At 40.5% G+C, this 21,007-nt stretch overlaps 1 protein-coding gene and 1 non-coding gene across 8 annotated transcripts; both read right to left on the reverse strand.

Moving 5' to 3' along the window:
- Positions 1 to 130: 130 nt before the first annotated feature.
- LOC139620828 (MYND-type zinc finger-containing chromatin reader ZMYND8-like) lies at positions 131 to 20,614 on the reverse strand. 7 transcript variants are annotated; one of them, XM_071476758.1, is made up of 23 exons: positions 20,447 to 20,614; positions 18,437 to 18,675; positions 18,104 to 18,339; positions 17,658 to 17,867; positions 12,787 to 12,857; positions 11,988 to 12,148; positions 9,576 to 9,719; positions 9,000 to 9,113; positions 8,728 to 8,820; positions 8,516 to 8,603; positions 8,352 to 8,407; positions 8,178 to 8,255; positions 7,958 to 8,073; positions 7,370 to 7,845; positions 6,611 to 6,739; positions 6,015 to 6,170; positions 5,033 to 5,545; positions 3,417 to 3,893; positions 3,165 to 3,307; positions 2,840 to 2,920; positions 2,639 to 2,717; positions 2,263 to 2,502; positions 131 to 1,305 (listed from the first exon to the last, which is right to left on the reverse strand). In XM_071476758.1, exons 4-23 carry the CDS (start codon positions 17,693 to 17,695, stop codon positions 1,127 to 1,129), a joined length of 3,432 nt encoding a protein of 1,143 aa, XP_071332859.1. In that variant the 5' UTR covers positions 17,696 to 17,867; positions 18,104 to 18,339; positions 18,437 to 18,675; positions 20,447 to 20,614; the 3' UTR covers positions 131 to 1,126. The 7 variants fall into 7 exon arrangements, with proteins under 7 accessions (XP_071332859.1, XP_071332856.1, XP_071332857.1 ...); XM_071476755.1 differs by having other exon boundaries at positions 9,576 to 9,797; XM_071476756.1 differs by having other exon boundaries at positions 9,576 to 9,797; positions 18,433 to 18,675.
- Positions 19,630 to 19,702, reverse strand: trnak-cuu (transfer RNA lysine (anticodon CUU)). The gene has a single exon. It is a non-coding gene; the product is annotated as a tRNA-Lys (tRNA).
- Positions 20,615 to 21,007: the final 393 nt, after the last annotated feature.

Below are 21,007 nucleotides of genomic sequence, written 5' to 3' on the forward strand. Positions count from 1 at the left end.
TTATTGTCTATGTTCATGATGGAAGTATGATTTCATTACTCGTTTGGCAGACACTTTTAATCGGAGCAACTTACAAATGAGGGACATTGCTCACTACTTTTAAGTAAAATTAAACCAATAAAGACCAAACTGATCAGAGCGTTTTTTATTTTTGCTTCACGAGTCCATATATTGTATGTACAATATGTAAACAAGAACGAGACACAAGCTCAAAACATACATGCTCACAGGAAAGAATATCCAGCCAAAATGCAGTTTCTATTTATACCTACCCAGTTCTTAGACACAGTCTGACCAGGATTTACATCAGCTTTGGATAACCGGTTAAACAGAGACTTCGCTCAGCGCTGACATTCATGTGAAGTAATTTATTTTCAAATAACTTTTTTTTTTAGACACATAGAAATGTGATTTCAATAAACATACTATAAAAACATATAACACTATAAATATTGTTCAGTTATCTTCTTACAAAACCTTTGTACAGTTTAATTTTTTTAGTTATTTTTAATAAATCACAGATATTTTTATGTAGGCCTATACAATGTGGAACAACAATACAAAACTGGTATGAACCAAAAATGTCACAGCTGACATGAAGACAACATGGCTGACAACATAATGTTTAAATGTGCATTACTCAAAATACCTCAGTTGACATGGTTTAAAAAGTAAAGATGAAATTTGCATAACTCAAAATACCTCTGATGGCACCATGATAAATGAGTATCAACTGTTGATGGCTGTTTCAAAGCACATAATATGGAGAGCAATCAACAAAAAAAAACCACCATGAAGTACTTAAGAGCAGCATTGAACGTGATATTATAGCAAATATTCTGTGGGGTGATACAATCTTGCTCAGATTGGAAACAAACTACAGTATGAAAACATACAGACTCACATTTTAGTTTTCAAAACAGACTACTTTCACATAGTAAATCCCCCTGAATGAAGGATAAACCAAAAATGTCAACCAAGCAGATGTACATGTGGGAATGGAAAAATCAAAGTGATTTGTCACAGAAGTGCAGGCCTTCAAGCACCAAGTCTGACGCCACATGTTTGACGCCACAAGCCCTACAGCGGCCTTGCAAAATCTGCCAGAGTTTCTGCAGCGTAGCAGTTAGGTCACAGTAACAGCTGCACTGTCCTTATTCTTGTCCATGTATGTGGGAGAGTTGCTTTTGTCTGATATGGATCCTGCTCCTGAGGGCAGGGTCTGTGTGGCAGGAGAGTGACCTGATGATTTGACAGAAGGGTCTGAGTTGGACTCTGCCTCCGGCTCCTGTTGTGAAGCTGTGGCTGGAAGGGAAATAAAACAAAGAAAATGAGAACATGGGCACAATATAGCTGCTTGTGTGTCAGCAGAATCTGTCTCTCGTCCCACAATGATGAGTATATCTGTATTTATTACTGCAAGGTCACACCATACTATAACATAAATCAATATGGATACTTTATATTGGCCTTTGAAGAAATGAGTGTTTGGATTGTGAGAAGTTGGGGGCTTGGTGACCATGGGGATAGGTTTATAGACAGAAGGGCATGGAGGACTGTATTAGGAATGATCTTATGTTCATGTTTTTACATCTGACACTGAATAGCATAAATAGCTGCCTTCAAATTTCAAGCTGGACTGTTGAAAAATAAAACTCAACAAGATGCAATAAACAACACTTTTTGTTTGTCTCAAAACACTGGAATGGTATTAAATAATCCATCTGAAAAAGAATGAGTCTCACATTAGAATTAAATGTGAGTGTAGAGAAAATAACTTATACAGCTGCTGCTTATACAGGGACACAGCTCTGTTCTAAAGCACACAACTCCAGTCGCAGGGTAGATTACCTCTAAGTGATGCAACCTCAATGCCACATGTCCTACATGTCAAACAAGATTTTAGTTTTGTGTCACAGTACTTGATGAACACCCATTAGGTGCATCATCTGAAACAGGAAACAGTAACTGAAGACACTGAAGTGGAGAAGCATTCATGCTGAGCGAACACAGCCTGAGGATGGCTCTCAGAAACCAACAAGTGCCCTCAGGCTGTCTTCTGTCCTGCCTGTAAATGTATTTTAGATAAACTTAAGTGAAAGATAAATTTTAAAATCTGCCACACAGTGCTGTTGGTATTTATATTTGTTGATAGATTTTTTTATCCAGTTGCAGAACCCTAGTGTCCACCAGAAATCAACAGCAAAATGTCACAGCAGAGCAAACAGCGAACAGGCATCATTATGCACATGTTTATGTTACCTGACTGCGTGCAGGACTTCATGTGCTCTGGCCAGTGGGCTTGCTGGCAGGGGTAATCACAGTAACTGGTATTCCAGCAGCAGTAGAAGATGGCCTCCTTTCTGCAGTTGGCGCACCACTGTTTCTTTTTGGTCTCGTCCACTGCCTGCTGCTTTTCCACCTCCATCTGCTTTTTCACCTCAGCCACCAACCGTTCTCTTTCTTGCTCTAGACTCTGCCTCATCTCTGCCATTGTCAGTTCTGCGTTTAAACCAGAAAACACATATAACTTGAAAAAAAACAGACCAGTAATCATGTGATATTCAGGTTAAGTTTGGTTTAGTGGCATGTAAACTCTTCAAGGTGTAATGACACATGCTGGAAGCGGGAAACTTACCGAGATTGTGCTTCATCTCTGACAACTCTTGTTGATGCAGCCACTGGAGCTTTTCAATCTCTATCCTTAACCGTCGAATCTGTGGCAAAAATACACAGTGATTATAATCCCTTAAATCTTGCAAAGTATTATTACACACATTAATGATTATTGTGTATTTATAACACATTAAGAAGCACCCATGTGTATGCCAGTATGTACCTCTGCAATTGTATTTCCTGATGTGCTTTTAGAAAGATCATTGTAGATTTCAGTCATTGTCCCCTTTATTGTGTCCATAATCTGCAAAGTTTCATCGGAAAACATGTGATATTAGTGCATCATTTTCACTACTTTCATCACTTAAAGACTGAAATGTACAGAGAGTGGTAATTTAGCACATTTGCTCTATGTTTACCCTAAATTAGCCATCAATGCAAGATAACACAAAGAGATAATTCCGCCTATGATAACCTATAAGATTAATTACGTATGTCCTTTTTCTCATTTCACACATTTAATCACTGAGCTGAGAACTCTAACTTACTTTGTTTGTGTACTTGGCTATATCTGCAGCCACATCAGCTGAAACTGTGGGGATCTGTAGGTCTCCTGATGTGAAAGAAGACGAGCTACCGGATGTGACCTGAGCAGCTGCGGACGAGGACGTAGGTGGGTCTTTTTGTTGCACTTAAGGGACAAAGGTGGAAAAAGGAGAAATTATAAATCACATTTAATAATACACCTTTCTTCTCCTAATGTTAAGTGCTATGATGAATGATTATGCTGATGTACATACCCTTGACTGATTGTCTGGTCTGATAGCGGGTACTGGAGGAGGAGTTCTGCTGTTGAGACTGCAGCTGCTGTGGGCTACGTGTTTGCCCCTGAGGCTGGGCCTGTGTTTGCGCTGCTGACTGCTCTCCATGCTGCTGCTGCCTCTGCACCTTCTGCATATGCCACTTCTGAGAGGACGTCTGAAACTTGGTGGGATTCCAAACCACTGCCCGCTGCACGGCCTGAGCTGTCTCTTTAGGCAGTAGAGGGCGCTGTTTCTTTACAGTTGCAGGTACAGGGGATGCCGTGGAGACTGATGTGGAGGCAGGAGAGGGAGTGCTGGTAGGTCCACTGGTAGTTGTGGTGGCACTGGGCTGAGCAGAAGCTGCAGTGGAAACAAGGTTGAGGGCTGCTGTGATGGCGGGTTGCGAGGAGTCTTTCAGATTGGAGCTAGCTTCCCGTGATGGTGCTGCTGCTGTAGCAGATGAAGGGACTTTACCTGGGCAGACAAAAAATATTGCTCCTTAAGAGGAAGGCATTCTGGATTTCTAATCTGGCACTTTAAACCCAAGTGAGTTAAATAAAAAAGATACACTTGAAGCCAATTTATAATCTAGTGGATTATATTTGTCCTCAAGGAACAGGGTTTTTTAGAACAATTTAAAATTTTGTCAAGGAATGGACGTGTCAAAGTCAGCTGCAGACCTTGAAATTATTTAGGATTATCCAGATGGAAGCAGGGGTGAGAGTAAGCCGGTACGGCCCGGTACTGCCTACCACTAAAAGATTCAGTGGCGGTACGCAGTACCAGGAAGAGGGGAGAGCAGCTGCCTGCTAAAGCCCAAATTCAGAACCAGTCACGGCCGCACTTTATGCCAGAAAATAGATCTGCTAGCAATATGCAGTCTTGTACATTACTTTGTCTGTTTATAAATTGCTTTTAACTCGTTCCGAATTGCTTCTGAACCGACCATGCTGTGTTTTGGTCCATTTGGTCCAAAAACGTTTTATACATGCCAGAACCCTAAAAATTAAAACAAATATTTTACCATATACATTGTCAAGTGCTTCTAATTTCTGTCTACTCCATACAGGTACAGTAAAATATTGAAATGTTTTTATTTGTTTGTTTGGTTTTTGACTTTGCTTTTTTAAAATGCATGAAGTGAGGAGAGGTGAACAATATGAAGCAATGAAGGTTTTGGTAATAGTACCGGCAAGAATTTAAAACTACTTTCACCCCTGGATGGAAGTGATTTGAGTATATTGTGTTTTGGAAAATGTGCTGAATATTATTTTGTATGGTATTTTTTAAATTGTATTAAAAAAAACAAAAACAAAACAATGTTAATGTTGTTTTGTACACTTGGTATACAAAATTTCATCAATGGACAGTATATAAAGAGACCAGAAACAGTCTCAATCTGACAGCAGAAAATGTCTGGCAGATAAAGCATGGTGCATTAGATAAGAGTTCTGTAATATGCTCTAAGTCCACTGGACTTGTGTGGAAGCTCACACAGGTCTGTACTTTCTCAAAGTAACATAAGGATATTATTTCCTCCAAATGGTCCCTTTAACTGAGGTACATAATGAGAGTCTCAGGAAAAAGTGGATACAGTATATCAAAGGCCTCACCTTCCAACTTGGCAACATTAGACTCTTTGAGAGTTTTGGCAGCAGAAGCCCCCGGCTCTCTTCTCGCCCTCTTTGAGTCCCGGCCTCCATGCTCATCCCCCAGGTCAATCACCAGCTCTCTTTCAGAATCAGAGTCTGGCTCAGCCACTGATGTAGCAGCAGCTACTCTGCCCTCCTCTGGGGCTTTGGGCTTGTCGGTGACGGGCTGAGACTGGGGTGTTCTGGGCTTGTCCTGGAGGTCCCTATCCGGACCATTGCTACCCTGCTTCTCTTTGAGCAGGGGTTCAGGAGTGGCTTTATCCGTTGTCCCTGTTACTCCCTCCTTATTCTCTCTGTCCGTGCTTGCTTTAGGCCTTTTTTTCTCTGCCTTGTCTTTGTCGTCCTGGGCGGAGCTCTTTGGCTTGTGTTCCTCGTCGCTGAGATACTCACTGTCACTTGAGTCAGATTTCTCAGAGTCTTCCGAGTCACTGTGATCCACACCTTTATACACATCTTCAGAAATCTCATCTATCCCTGTATGGAGAAACATACATTAGTCATTATAACGTCATAAAAACAGTAAAACACTTTTTGTCAGGTAGAGTGGAATAAAGACTTTTTTCTTTGGTAACAGCCAAACGTAGTTTCAAACCTCTAATCCCAGCCAACAGCAGTCACACAGTGTCAGATATCATGTTTCATTGGCCCCACGTTTTGGGTAAATTCGTCTTAAGTCATCACCACTTGAAAAATTTGATCAACGCTAATCTAATGAAATCTAAAAACAGGCAAACTGTAATAGCATTCATAATCTATCGTAACAACCATCTAAATTTGTCTTGCAAGTGGCCATTGGAATGTCACACAACAAACCTGAAATATTCTTGAAATTGCTGTAAAATGTAAGTTGATATCACCATCAAGAAGCAGCACGGTGCAAGATGAACAGTACAAGAAAAGAGTTGTGGCCCAAAAATATAGCAGAGGATGATTGTATATGTACCAAGCTGTGCCTTGCAGCTTTCAATGGTCTTGTCCAGGCTCCTGATGTGTCTCTTTGGAGTAGGGAGAGCAGCTGATGCTTGTTGTTGCTGATGTTGTTGTTGTTGCTGCACAGTCTCACTCAGCTCCTTGAGATCCATTTCAGCCTTCACTCGATCTAAAAGGAACAGGTCAATGTTCAATTTCAGTGCAAATTCGTCTTTCTTTCTCTTCAGGTTATTGGCTCTCATGACAAAGATGCGGAGCTGAGTTTCTGAAATGGACTCGAATCACACTTAAGCCACGTACACGGTGACTTGACTTGGACTTGAGATTTGGGATTTGTGAACAATCTTTATTTTCTTACCTCCGTCAAAGAGGTCATGTGTTCACCTGTGTCTGTTTGTTTATTTATCAGCAAGATCGCACAAAAAGTACTGAAACTATTTGCACTGAACTAGGTGGAGGTATGAGGGATGGCCTAGGGAAGAACCCTGTCAACCCTGTCCTGTACAGACTGAATTCAAATCTCACTCTTTGACTTGTGAGCCTCTCTGTCTAATAGTGATGAAGATGGAGACAACATAAATACAGTATATTTTTTCTGTAGGTACTGACCCAGATTGAGATTGAGGATTCCGCCTGTGCCCGAGGTCCTCTCCTGCTTGGGCACCAGTCCAGGGGTAAAGGGCTTCGGGCTGCCTGTTACACTGCCTGCAGGACCCATCTTTCCTGAGACAGGGGACGCTGCAATCACGACAAAAAAATGCCAACCTTAGTTATTTTCACTCCACTTAAGACTACACAGCTAGGGTGATGTTAGTCTGACTCATTGGATGTAGACTGTGGGTAAAAGCCTGCCACTGACAACTGATTTTTTGGCCACACAGCAAAGGAGATGTGAACTCAATACTGACCTATTATCACCTTTTAAATTGATATGGTGAGCAAACAGTTGCCTGTTTATACATCCAGCTGTTACAGAAGAACATAGTCATTCATTTGGAGTTGTGTTAGTCCACCATTCACTCATGCATATCTGGCTCTTTAGCTGCAAAAAACTCTATGCTATACTGGCTCCAACTCCAACTGTTTGGTGCTGAGTAGGTAGGGTACAGAACCTTTTCACTGAAAATAACTGTGCTGTAGCCAGTGATGCTACCAAAGTGGTGAGGGTGAACCAAAACAGTATATTTGCAAACTGCACAGCCAAACAATGAGCTGAAACTCACTATAAAAGCTCCTTAAAGATGCAGATTCAGGTCATAATTCTCTTAGTTCGTCATGGCGAACAACCTCTACTCACTTTTCACATTGTCATTTGATAAATTTCTATTATAAAAAATATTGATTCTAGCCACTTTATCATTTATTTACCAGAACAGTCCATTGATTCCTCTCCAGTGCTGTAGTGGAAGGCAGGATTCCTGCTGGCCTTTTCCATGTCCTGCTCCCCGTCGGATCCTGTGTGCACTGAAGAGTTGGTGCTCATGGGGGACCGAGGCATGTCTGTCATGGAGACCCTCCGACTCATACCACTGGGTGTAGAACTCTTGCTGAGGACCATCTTAGGAGATGCGGTTATATCAAAGTTGAAGCGAAGTTTGTCCGGTTTCTCTGTCTTGACTGTCCCAGCGCTGGGGTTGGAGGGGTCCAACAGCATCTGTAGCTGGTTATTGGGTGTGTAGGGCGTGCGGAAGGGTGCATAGTTGAAGACCCCAAATTTCTTGCGAATGTTTTCCACATAGACCTCCATCTCTTGCATGGCACTGTTGAAAATGCTCTTTGTCTTTTTCACAGAGAAAGGGATCTCTTTGGACATGAGGTAGCAGTTGTTGATGGGGACCCAGGCCCTGCGTGAAACCAAACATAAAAGAAACATTAACCAAGTTATAATTGTCTTATTTTTTGTTGTTTTAATACAAGGGGCTACTTTAATCTGTTTTGCTCACAAGTTAATCTCACCTGTCATGTTGCCCAAAGAAGCGTGCATCTACCTGTCCATCCTTTTCCCGAAGTGCTTTTGCTGGCCAGAAAGGAAAACCCTTTAGCTTCGCCCAAACCAGAGGGTGGGGTTGACTCTAAAAAGAAATTAAAAAAATTCTGTGTTTCACAGCTCTACTATGTAAGCCAAGATGCAGAAACACTGTTTAAATATGGTATTTAAGATGATGTAAAGACCTACACATGGCTCACAAAACCAGTTGTCCCTTTTTTGGCATGAAGACAGGTAGCACTCTGGACACACTTCAATCTCATTCATCTAAAATGCATATTGAACGAGAAAGACATATTGAATGTATAAATTAGAAACATTTACAGACACTTTGCTATTACTGAGTTAGAAAAACTTCTTTACCTCATGTTCACAAATCTTGACAATAACTTTCGCAGTTGCTGTTAATTTGTGGTTACCTGGAATAAAGTAACATGTTGACTTGATTTTTTATTTTTTTATTTTTTTTTTATTTTTTTTTTTAAATTTAGCAGCAGTGCACACTGATATATGTCAAAGTTACCTACCTCCATTATAGATGATGCAGTTGTGCAAGATCCATTTCATATCAGCAAGAAAGGCTTCAGTGCAGCCGTACATTTTCTTTTTGATGTTCTATGAAAAAGTCAAAGTAATAAAATTAAACAAAAGACAAAATAAAAGTTTTTGGGTTTTTTTTTTTTGTGCATTCTGTTTTAGGCATTTTTTTGTGAAGAGCAAATAAAATATATAACACTACCTTCTCTAAAGTACACAGGTCCATTGGATGGAAGATGTACTCAGCATAATCCGGGTGCTGTTCCAGAGACACAGGCTTCTGAAAGGGCTCAGTCTACTCAGATTACACAAGTATAAAAAAGAAAAGAAAAGAAAAAATAGAAAGAGATGCATTAGCCATAATCTGGATGACTCATTTCCTGGATACATTTCCTGGACTTTGTTTGACTATAAAACATTTTCTTAGACATAGAGAGATTATAACACTTATTAAATCTTATTAACAAGTCTTACCCCAGGCTGTTTCATCTTTTGGAGTGCAAATTTGAGCAGGTAGGACAGTTGGTCTATTGTCAGCATTGTCATTGCCTTGCTCTGCGTTTCAATGCATTCAGCAACTGTTATTTTCTGCAACAACAACAAAAATTATTAATGACATTAACAGAAACATAATGAACATAAAAAACATCAAGCAAAAGGTCTGAATACTGATATTTATATAAATTTACATCTTAGCTTTTGTACGGTCTACATCATCTGCTGTCTTTAGATTTAGCTTGTGCAAATGTTAGTGTGCCAGTTAAAAGAGGTGCACAATAAATTATCCAAACTGAAAAGAAGCAGATAAAAAATTTAATCCTCTAACGTCTCGCAATTAGTTCTGCTTGCAGGGGTGTCACACCATGTGTCTTGGAGAGAGGTGTTTGGATCAACCTCAGACTAAAGCTGGTGATTTCACTCATACGTTTCTCCTCTCTGAATGGCACATAATCTGACACCCCTTTTCTCAAAAGAGCAAGCAAGATTGTGCCTGGAGTGCCACGATCATTTGTGCACACCCACACAACACACACGTCTTCAGCAAGATACCTCACACTCGGGACAGAACCAGTCGCCCTCGGGCTCGGCTGGTAGTTTGAGGCACTTGGCGTGGTACACCCTGGGGCAGAGCTCACAGCAGAGCACCTGGCCCTCGCGGTGGCACAGCCAGCAGTAGAAGTCATTCCTGCCGTCCTGCGGTACAACATCAACAGGGTCTGTGGTGAGTGCTGGCTGCTTCATATAGTAAAAGGGACCATGTCTTAGCTCTGACTGAAATGCAGGCAAGAGAAACAGGGGGGCAGGTTTCAAAAAAACACGCAGGAACACAAAAAGGTGCAGTGCAACAGAAACAAGGCAGCAGTCAGTTGGGGTAAGCAGGGTAAGCAGCATCAAACACAGTTTACAGCAAAACAGTACACCCTTGTCAATATCTCTGAAGTGTTAAGTAATTTCAAAAAATTCTGTCCATTTAACAAAAGCATAAACATTTGAGGAGCTAAACTACAATGAAAGGTTGATATTAAAGAATCATCTGCAACAAAAGTCAGTGCACCCTTTATAAGTGAGACACCATTCTTAGTATTTTGTATGTCTGCCTTTGTTTTCGATGACATACTTATCCTCTTAGGTATGGATGACACTTGCAAAAATCTGTGGAGAGAAGTTCTGCCATTCTTCACAGATGATTCTTTTCAGCTTCTCTTTATTGGGGTAGTTTTGTTGTTCTACCTTCTGCATTAAAAATTCTTGTGTGATTTTGTCATGTTGGAAAATCCCTCTCCTGCCAACTGGGAGTCATCCTTTCATTTAGCTATAAAAACTTGGATTCAATCTGGTTCAGGTAATTCCTTCCCATGTGGAGTCATGGTGCATTAGTACATGACCCAGGTCAAAACTGAGAAAGCTGTGGTGTTCACATTTGAATTTATAACCTTGGTCATGCAGTTAGCCTTAATCAAAAATCACAGGTGTAATCAAATTTGTTGCAGTGATCTCAGGTGGTCTAGCTTTTGTTGTATTGAGGTTGTATTTTGGGGCCCATATTTTCAAATATAAATAGGATCAAATACTCTGTGCTTCAACTTAAAAATAATACAATTTTCATAAGATCATCATTTAATATCTTTGTGATATTGCACAGGGGAGTGCTCAGTTTTGTTGTCCACTGTATGGTATGACTTAACACCTAGTCATGTGACAGTTTCAGTCAAACAAAACCAACCCAACAGGTTTTAGGGTGTGACCTAAACAGTAGCTCATCTTTCACCTGAGTGTAAACATAATGCATGATATGATCCTCTGGTAAGTACCCAACTGGTGCATTATCAGTACCACTGATACTACATTACTGGATAAATAGAAGCTGATGCATCTGGTTTCACAGCTCAAGGTGATCATGTTTCACAGTCCAAATTACCTTGAGCTTACACCAAATGTGTCTTTGGTGTTAATTTATCTTTAGTGCTAAACTTCAACTGTCACTTATTTGACCCTTTCCAGAAAATCAGAGCAACTATTCTAAACAAGTATTCTATGAAGGCATAAACTATGCTGAAGTCAAAAAGACAAGAATTATCTTTTAACATCATGCAAGGTCAACATGGGACTAAAGGATGAAAGGGAATAACTCAGCACCACATTAATCTGGAAAGCTCACACTAAAAACATTTGCATCAGAGTATCAAAATGCAATAGTAGTTCAACACAGCAAATGTAATATAGCATTAAACATAAATGACCATAGGTGATTGGTGTCACATTTAAGTCATCAAAAACACAAAATCCAAAATGTCTGAAAAGAATAAGTGTATTTGAGTTGACCATGCATTCCTAACAGTCTACACATCCTGCACACGACATAGCCATTCTCACAGGAAGTCACACCCATACATGTTGGTAAATTTTAAGATGTGTGCTGCCCTCATGATCAAAATCAGCATGTTCTACCAGGCAGTGTGGCACTGTGCTTTTTCATATCCTGCTGCAGTGTTTGCAGGCCTCCAGTTAGGGTTTGTTAAAATTTCTGCCAGTCTTGTTCTTAAAGAAGATAATTAGCCCAATAATTTCTGTAACTTTCCAAAACCAACAATCTGACTATTGCGTCCACTTCAGTCCATGATTGGCTAGCTGTGTGGAGGTGAACTTTTTTCTCCATTCTTTAGTTAACTATTTGTGGCACTTATGTGTACAATATTATGACTCCCCCCAGTAGAGACGGCCTGAATGTGATGAATTGCTGGCTTGAAGAAGCTGTCAAAATTCATATTGCCTTTGTTTTTATTGTTTTTGTTTTGATGAATTTGATTTTTTTTTAACCATCTCCTTTGCCAGTTCCACCTTGTGGTGTGGAAGGACTAACCCCCACTTAGCAGTGAGTACACTGGCATTCACCCCAAGCACCATAATCCACAGCCTTTGAGAACACACCAGATTTTGAAATGAGCAAACTAGAGCCCTTACCTGGTCTTTATTGTTGTTGACAGCCCCAGGCTTCTTCTTTTTCTTGAGAGGGCTGGGGGAGGTGTCTGAGGGAGAGTGTCCGTTGGAGGAATGGGTGGGACTCGACACCTTTCTCTTCTGTGGTGCTACGGCTCGTTCTGCTGACCCCGATGGATCAGGGACTGGATGCAGAAAGACAATAAGGTTATCACACAACACCAGATGGACTTGAATTGTTCAAGACCAACATGTTAAACAAGCATAAGAAGATTAAAAGACTGTAAAAAGATTGCAGTAATTTAGCTAGTCCTAGAATAAATCAGTAGGAATACAAAAAGAAATATATAAATAAATAAAAAACTTGAAACCATAATACATAATTTACATAATTCCCATCATCCCACATTTTTAGAGCACGGTGAAAAAGTCCAAATTGAAACAATTCAGTTTTCAGCTGAGCAATTTTGGTAATCAGTTTGTTTATTATTTTGTCATCATGAAAATGTTAATATTTAGTACTGACAGCAATCACACTGATCCAAAAGGCAATTAAAAAGCCATTACAGAAGATGCCACTAACACATATTCCATTAACACTTGATAATAACAAATGGCCAGAGGCCTCCCTCTAAACTAAATACACCTTGTGTTGATACCTGACACAAACAAGCAGGCAGCCAGGTATAATGGATTATCTCTGTACTCCTAAGAGACCAGCAAAATGCATTACACTCGCAGTAAATAGCCTCTACGTTCCGTGAAACTGAGTCGCTTCAGATGTCTGAGTCTTAATGCGAGACACTCGGCCTGAGAGACTTACCTTTGGATCGTAGAGATGCATCCATCCCCTCTACCACATCAGACTCTGTCTTTATCTCCTCCTCAGCCAGACTGCAGAGCACGGAGCAAGAGCACGCAGAAACACAGAAAGAGAGGCAAACACAAAGTCAGAAAGGGTGTTCAGAAACCACAACAGCATAACAGTAAACAAGTGGAACACCACCTAAGGCACCTAGGTCCCAGTGGGTCTGTCAACTGGGATTCTGCAGATTTCTGCTGATATTGTTTTCAATGGATTTCAGCACATCTCTGACATTGTGGCATGAAGTTCACATCCTTTCACACATACTATCAGTGACAAATAAGTCTGAATATGTTCTTTATGTTCCAAGAGAGAGGATGGTAACGATTGCCATGGCAACGCTCCTCTCTGCTAAGCACAAGTTGATATTCACAACAACACATAGGGCCGTTTAGCTGAGATTATCCCACATCTCTGTCCGTCAGGAGACGATGCTGCTATAATATTTCAGCCTGACTAGGTCCTGATCTTTGCTCTTGTGTTTTGTTTATGACAAATGGTGAACAGTCCCATAGTAACAGGATAGCCTAAGAGAATTGGTCTATTTTACTAGAGGGACAGTGTCTCATGGTAATAAGCAGTATATGTTTCTGCCTCCTCTCAAGCCCCTTCAGTAACAACACCTGAAGGATTTGGGCCCATTCTTGGAGACCAATAGCAAGAGATCCATCTAATTAGCTTCAAAACTATGTTTGTCTGAATATTTTTGGCCTAAATCTTCATCACAGGCACATTACAAAAGCTGTGCTGATCAAAGTCATAAATCACTGTCAATCTGTAAGTTATGAATCACATATTATATTCAGAATATATTCAAATGAATGTGGAGTAAGAGTGGGTAAGACTGGTGTTTCTCAAATTATAGCTCAAAACATGAGCTATAATTGATTTACTGTTGTTTCCAACCTGATGTAAACAGTCCAATATTAACACCAATACATCAATAAATCCATAGATTGTGAACCACTCCAAAAGCTAAGAATACAGCCCTCTCCAACACACACATCTAGCATTGGGAAAAGCCAAATTTCTCAGGTCTCCAGATCTGCCCTCATCTCATTTCCTCTGCAGGAAGAAGCACTAGAATAAAAGGGGTCCTGCGATAAATGAGGGTCTTTGAGTGTTTGGCTCCTCCTTTGTTAGAGCAACAGAGGGCCTTGTTCCAAAGATGTAACTTTTATTCACAAGCCCTGAGGAGAAAACCCTCCCAAGGACCCCTGACAGGTCACACACTTGACCAGTTCACAGCTTTGGTTGCAGCTCTGGTTTCCAGCTTGGATGATGGCTTTACCGGCTACAACTCAAAGGTCAACCACATTTGTGGGATAAGCTTTTTTTTCTCCTCTTCTGATAGTAAAGGAATGTTCTTCTTGTCCCCTCCTCCACCCTTGAGGCATTCCACACAAAGTTGATCAAATGCCAGTTCACTAATAGACATATGAATGTTACCACATATATCATAAAGGCTTTAGTGAAACCCAATGCTATCACATCAGCTTTTAAACCTATACTCATTTAAACACCAAGTCAACCAAGTTTGCGTCACAATCTAGAGCTTTAACAGTGATTAAAGATCTTATTTCTACGAAATAAAAAAAACAAATACTGGTTTACTACCAGGCCAACACTATAACTCATAATCTGAATAAATTCCTGGTTCTTTCAGACATTAAAACTGGTAATTACAGACAGGTTATTGCAGTGAAACCTGGAAAAATAAATGCATCATCAGCCTGTGGTGACTGAAAAATGACAAACATGGGTTGAGCAGAGTTTCTTTAAAAATATGACACATGGGTATCTTGTTTCAGCCTGCCAACAGTCTCTCACTCTCACACACACACACACACACACACACACACTCTCTCACACCCCCAACCCCTCCGGGGCCTTCCTGTTCCGGACTGAGTGAACAAACGAGGCCCACATGAAAATAAGAAAACGTTAGCCAAGTCGCTCTGCTACGTGTACCACAGCCCTGAAAAAAAAAAAAAAAAAAAGAAAGAAGAACATTCGCCATCACCAGGCAGCCCACAGCTGCTGAACAAAGTGCCACAAGCTTATATTATATACATCACTTAACACTGCTGCAACTACCAGGAAGACAGGATGACCAGTAGTAAAAGAAGTATGCTGATCCAAAGGGCATTCTCAGATCAGGAGCTATGGTCCATCACACAAGGAGAGTTTAGGCAAATAAATCCTCAGCAGATTCTGGGATATATTCCAGAGAGACCCAGGCTCAAGAAAACACTGACAGTATTCCCCTCTGCAAGTGGTACCTGATGGACAAAAAGGAGACAACACTGAGTCAGTGCCTTTAGATTCCACTCCAGTGAGAGACGAGCAGGGTTCTCTCGTCACAGAAAATGGAGGCCACAGCTTGCTCCCCTCCCCCCTCTCCCCCATCCCCCACTCCGAGGCTCAGACTCAGGCACTGGCACATCCATGCAGGAGGACCAGAGAGATGTGTGGAGATTACAGTCCAGCATTTTAAAAAAACAAGACCATGTCAACACAAAACCCTGATGGTGAATCACAGAGATACAGAGGAGAAACACAGAGAGGGAGACACAGGAAAATCCAGCAAAGCGAGAAGCACTCATCTCCCTCTCTCTCCATTTTTTTTTTTTTTTTTTTTCAAATGTCTTCGATCTCGGCTTCCCTCCTTCCCTGTGAATACTGCTGGCATAGAATAATTAGATTTCATTTTTTCATTTTGAAGAAAGAGAGACCAATGCTGTGAACCACACTCAGATCCTGGCAAAGCTATTCTCTCTCACTAAAATAATACAATTTCTACATATCCATCACACAAATATCTGAATAAACAGCCACTTCATATGGCAATCCAGGAAAGGCATTCAGTTCAAACGTCTTATTTTGCTCTTTACACTGGAACTGGCATTGAAAACATTTCAGATTAATACCATTGACTAGAAAACATCCAACTCATCCTGCTACACAAAAGCCTTGAAAGACTATTAGGTTTTGTAAAAAAGGCAAGACACATTCAGCTTTCACAAGACCAACAATCACATGCAGACAAATGAAGAAATGCATACTATTAGCTTTTGTTTTTCCTGGGATCATCAAAAGAAAAGTTTCTTGTCCACATTTCATAGAATAAGGATTTTAAACGACATTAGCATGCCTGTATTACTATGACACCTCACCAGTAAATAAAGTATACTGCTAGTATGCACAGAATATCCTGTATAAAAGAAAGATTTGACCTGGATTTTATATAAGGCTGTAAAGGGTGAATCAAAGATGGCTGTGGAATTTTCCAGAAGGCCCTTGCTCTCCCTGCTGCTCTCCCTCTGATTGTCAATCTTTAACCTCAACTGCAGCTGCAATTGGCTGGAGGGCCAACAGGGTGGAACATTATTGGTCGGTTGTGCTATGCCACACGGATCACAGTGTGCAGGCACCCCTCGTCCTTTTAAAATGCATTTTTGCTGCAATGCAGAGATTTCCCCCTGCATTAGACGGTTTATTTTCCTTCAGTTTAGCTTGGCCTTCTTGATTATGACAGTATAAGCCAGAGGGGATTTGAAAAAGGCCTTCAGGGAGATTATATTTGTGGTTGTGATGCATAAGTCAGTGGCTGTACTGTTCAACCTCTGACGTCCTGGTTATAGGCTTCATACACGACTCAGAAAGAGGCCCAGAGGATTTGTTCACAACACCGTAATGTTTCGCATTGACACCTCTAACTATCCATGTAAGATATATACTGCATGCTCATTTAAACACGGTGGTGGCATGCCATTTTAGTAGAAGTTAACTTTTGCTTTTGGTTTTGCTGAGAGAAAGTGAACTGGTCTAAGATGAAAACAGATTGTAACGTTACTGTTTTCTGACTCTCATGTAGATGAAACGTACCAAGCCACAAGAAGAAACCAAACATTCTTTGTCTCCCCACGCAGCTGTGACTTCTAAAATGGGAATAAATGACGTAGAACAATGTACAGTCTTTATTTGTTCTGTAATATGGCATGTCCATTTTGTTTCCAAACTTTAAAGCAACAAACAGCTGGGTTCATATACTTCATGATTTTATCAGGCCTAAATTGTATTTTTAAATGTTCAAATGCATTTCTTTCTTAATCTTGACAGAACACATACGAAACTTGTTATTCTGTATCTATATCTTTTGTATCAGTGACATTTCTGTTTATGTTGTTAAAACAGGAAAACCCCACAGTACCAGAAAAGAGAGTAGAGAACAAAGCTAACAACAAGCTAACTCAGTTGAGAGTCTAACACAGCCAAGCCTTTCAAATACTCTCAGTCATTTACATACATACATGTATACATCACATAAAAACCTGAGAGTCCTCTGTTGCTCCTCTGGCCTGCTCCCAAGAAGACCTCTCTAAACACAAAATGGCCTCAGAGAGTGGAGGAAGCAGTTTCAAAATACTGCTGTGGAGTTGACGAAGCCCCGGGCTGTAAACTCAGGGCCTATGGCTGGAAACAGAGGTAACCCGTCTCTCAGCATCTAATTTCTTAAGGTTAGACTGGAAGAATTGGCAGAGGATTGCCCTTTGACAAAAGACTTGTTTCATGCAGGTCATCCTTTGACGAGCATTGAGTGTGGAAAATCCAGCCTCTGTACAGTTTATTTTGTCTGTACTAAGGCAGAGTTTTCTTCAATAATTTATTCATTTTACATATACATGACAAACATTATTAGACAGAAACCAGTATTCTGCTATGTCCTGCACTCCTTATTCTCCTAACAAGCACATCTGTTGCCCCCCACATCTATTCCCTTGCCTGGCATGACACACAAGAAAACAGCAGAGAGCCAATCTACTTACAAAGGGTTATAATACCCCCCTCCTTCTCCATTGCCCATCCCCCATTCTTTCTCTGCCAGGCTACAACACAAGACTGCCACAACAGAAAGGAGATGTGGGTGCCATTTTTAAATCTAACTCTCTTTTGCATTATAAAAAAGGAAAAGGATTTGCCATGGTCCACTCTGCCTCCTGTATGGCAGCCTGGTTGTCTGGGGCACCCATGTGACCCTGAGACACAGAGAGAGAGCAAGGGTGAGAGTCGTTACCCAACCCCCCACCCTCCTCCTCAGCACTGTGGAGCAGAGAGGCCTGGCAAGGCCTCCAATCCACCCCAGCTCCTCCTCCTGCACACTATACTGATTTTAAGGTGTGCACGTTCCTCATGAGAAACTAACAGTCACCACAACAACAAGAAGGAAGCCATGTTGTTATCAGAGAGTTGAGATAAAAAAGACAGAGCTTACCTCTGTGGATGCATGGCTGCCTGACACACTGTTATGTCAACACTTATAAAACATGGAGGACACTCTCAGCCCTCAGCCGGGGAAGGCTCCGCTCTTCAGGCAAGGCGATCAGGCCCCAGTGATGTTAGCCAGCTCCTGACTGGTCGCTTTCCTCGCAGGCAAGATACAAGGCCGCGCCTGATTGGCCGAAATGTTTCCTGAGTAATTATCTTTGTTCAGTGCAGGCAGGGGCAGCACTGTGAGTGTCAGAGACAGGGGAAGAAAAATAAGCACAGAGCTAGGCCTAAAACCACAAAATAACATGATTAATTTGAGTAGTTTTGACATACAAACCCCATATAATACTGTTTTGAAGCTTCCAAGGGTAGAATCTGGCGGTAGTTGTCTTATTTGAAGGCTTTAGAAGTAGAAATGGCAGCATGTAGAGTGAAAGGAGCAGGACACCATGGCTTCTCTGCACAAGCCTCCATTTTTTTATGTGGAGTGGGCCTTTGTTTAAACTCCTCCCTCCCTCTTGGCTGTTTCCAGAGAAAAGACAGGCTATAGCTCTTCAACTACTTTAGCAATTCAGTCTGCAGGAAAAGGAGATCAAATTAGAAAATATATAAAATAATATAGTTTCTAGTAGACCTAGAATTTTGAGGTAACCATTCCTTTTTATGCCACACATTACTGTTGTAATATAATGACCCAGTGACAGTTAACCAAATACACAAAATTTATGTACAAGCCAGTGTTTAGAAAACTGAAATAAAATAAAATAAAATATGCATGTATCCTTCTCCTCCCTCATAAGAGCAAACATTAAAATCAAAGAATGAGTGGGGTTTCCTCTTTGACGCTTGTGCTTGAACGGTGATCATCAATAATTAAATACAACTCGATATAACACCATTTTGTTTCTCATCATTTTAACCTTTATCAGCAGATTAACAGGCAGTAACATGCTCAATGATCAGAAAAATAAAACAACACATAAAATGTAATGAAGTCCTACGTGATAACATAAATACAATCTTGGTGACATTTACAGCCTAATTATCCTATGTATCTGTTATTGAAAACTACATCCTCTAGTGAAGCTGTGAGTCAGTGTTATACTGTACGTCATTATGTTGAAAGGTGTTTGTTTTACTTCTCCATAGATGTGTCCAAATATTAGAAAAATATTTCATGTGATGTAACCCAATACAACACCAAATTAACATGATTTTATTTTAGTTGAACAGAGTGCATCTCCATCATTTTACTCAGCCATAGACATAAATGGAGGTATCAAAATGTTGGAAGATTCTTCAATTCTATCTATCTATCTATCTATCTATCTATCTATTATAGATATACCATGCAATAATGATCATTTAAATCAAGTGAATGTAATACTAACAAGAAATATGAAAATGAACATAGAGTATCCTAAAGACATAGCAGTACCAAATCGTGAGAGCTTTGTTAACAGTCTTCTCATATTGTGGTCAGTCAATCTGTATAATGCTCTCCATGCAGTCGAAGGAGGGAAAATGTTCCGCCCAACGTGGGGCTCGAACCCACGACCCTGAGATTAAGAGTCTCATGCTCTACCGACTGAGCTAGCCGGGCTGTACGTTCGCAAAAACTGAGGACCGTTTTATGCTTTTTCATCTATGCAGTGTGACCCCAAGTCTTGTCTTTTTTAATACCACGATACATGTTGCATGGCGTGTGCCATTATACCGAGAAGGGAAGGCTTGGTCCCGTATCCCCCGTCTGTCTCATACTGCCCTCTGGCGTCAAAAAAAAGTATATTTCAGTTGACCTTCCTGAATTTTTTCTCGGCGGTGACGCTCAACCGCCTAACATTTATTTTTCAGTATTTGTTTTGTGTTTCTCTACGAGATTTGAAATGTAATACGCATCTATATAAACAGTGACGTGCTCCATTGAACGAAAAATACTATTGTACCTTTTCTTTTAAAATTATTTCTGTTGTAACAAGGTTATAATGATTATTGAGGCTTACACAAGACTTGTATTTACATTATCTATAGTAAATCTTTAGTTGGGTGCCACGTCAAACTGCCATTTGCTTACCATCGTTGTATGAGCTGTCTGCATAAAAATGTCTGATATAATTTACGGTATAAGCGGTCAAACAGACCCTGCATGGTCTCGATAACAAGACACAGAAATAACTCATTTTCGCTGGCGTCTATTTAAGCACACGTTTGTTAGAACCTCATAGAAAATTTCGATTAATTGACAATTAACCGATTAGCTCGCTGGGTGAAGGCAAAATGTAATCTGTCGTTAGGTACACAGTCTTTGGGTATGCGGTGTTGTGACTTTTACGTCCTTTTACGTTACCTGAGTGTCGGTTTTCTGCGCTCGGCTATCACCGTCACAGCCACTGACAGTCTGAGATACTTAAGTTAGCGGGAACACATAAAAGCTGGAGCATGGATGTATTATATATAATACACCCATGAGCTGGAGGCTACCAAATGACTTACTATCTCGCAATTGACTGGATTTAACTGAAAAAAAAAGTGAAATCGCTACTTCCGGGGTTACTTTTTTCAAAATAAAATGCCAGGCGGGAGGCAAGTCAAATATATAGTCAAGACAATAAAGTAATTCTTGTTTCTAATATTTTGTCCCCATGGGTGGAGGAAGATCATTTACACGAATAAAAAAAATTACAATATTTAAAAAAAATCCCAGCAAAGGTAGCTTTATAGGAACATTTGTTAAGGGTTATATTAACTTTCTAGGAATGTTAGATAACTGTCAGAGAACCTTAAGGGAACGTTCCCCTACCGTCCCTTAATTTTCCCTTAACATCAGCTATTTAATTAATTGGAACCCTCAGAGCACCTTAAGGGAACGTTCCCCTTAAAGTTGCCTAAGGTTCTCCACAAAAATAAG

This window comes from Trachinotus anak, unplaced genomic scaffold (genome assembly GCF_046630095.1).
Source record: "Trachinotus anak isolate AG129_WGS33_773 ecotype Australia unplaced genomic scaffold, CSIRO_AGI_Tana_v1 ptg000004l, whole genome shotgun sequence".
Classification (NCBI taxonomy): Eukaryota; Metazoa; Chordata; class Actinopteri; order Carangiformes; family Carangidae; genus Trachinotus; species Trachinotus anak.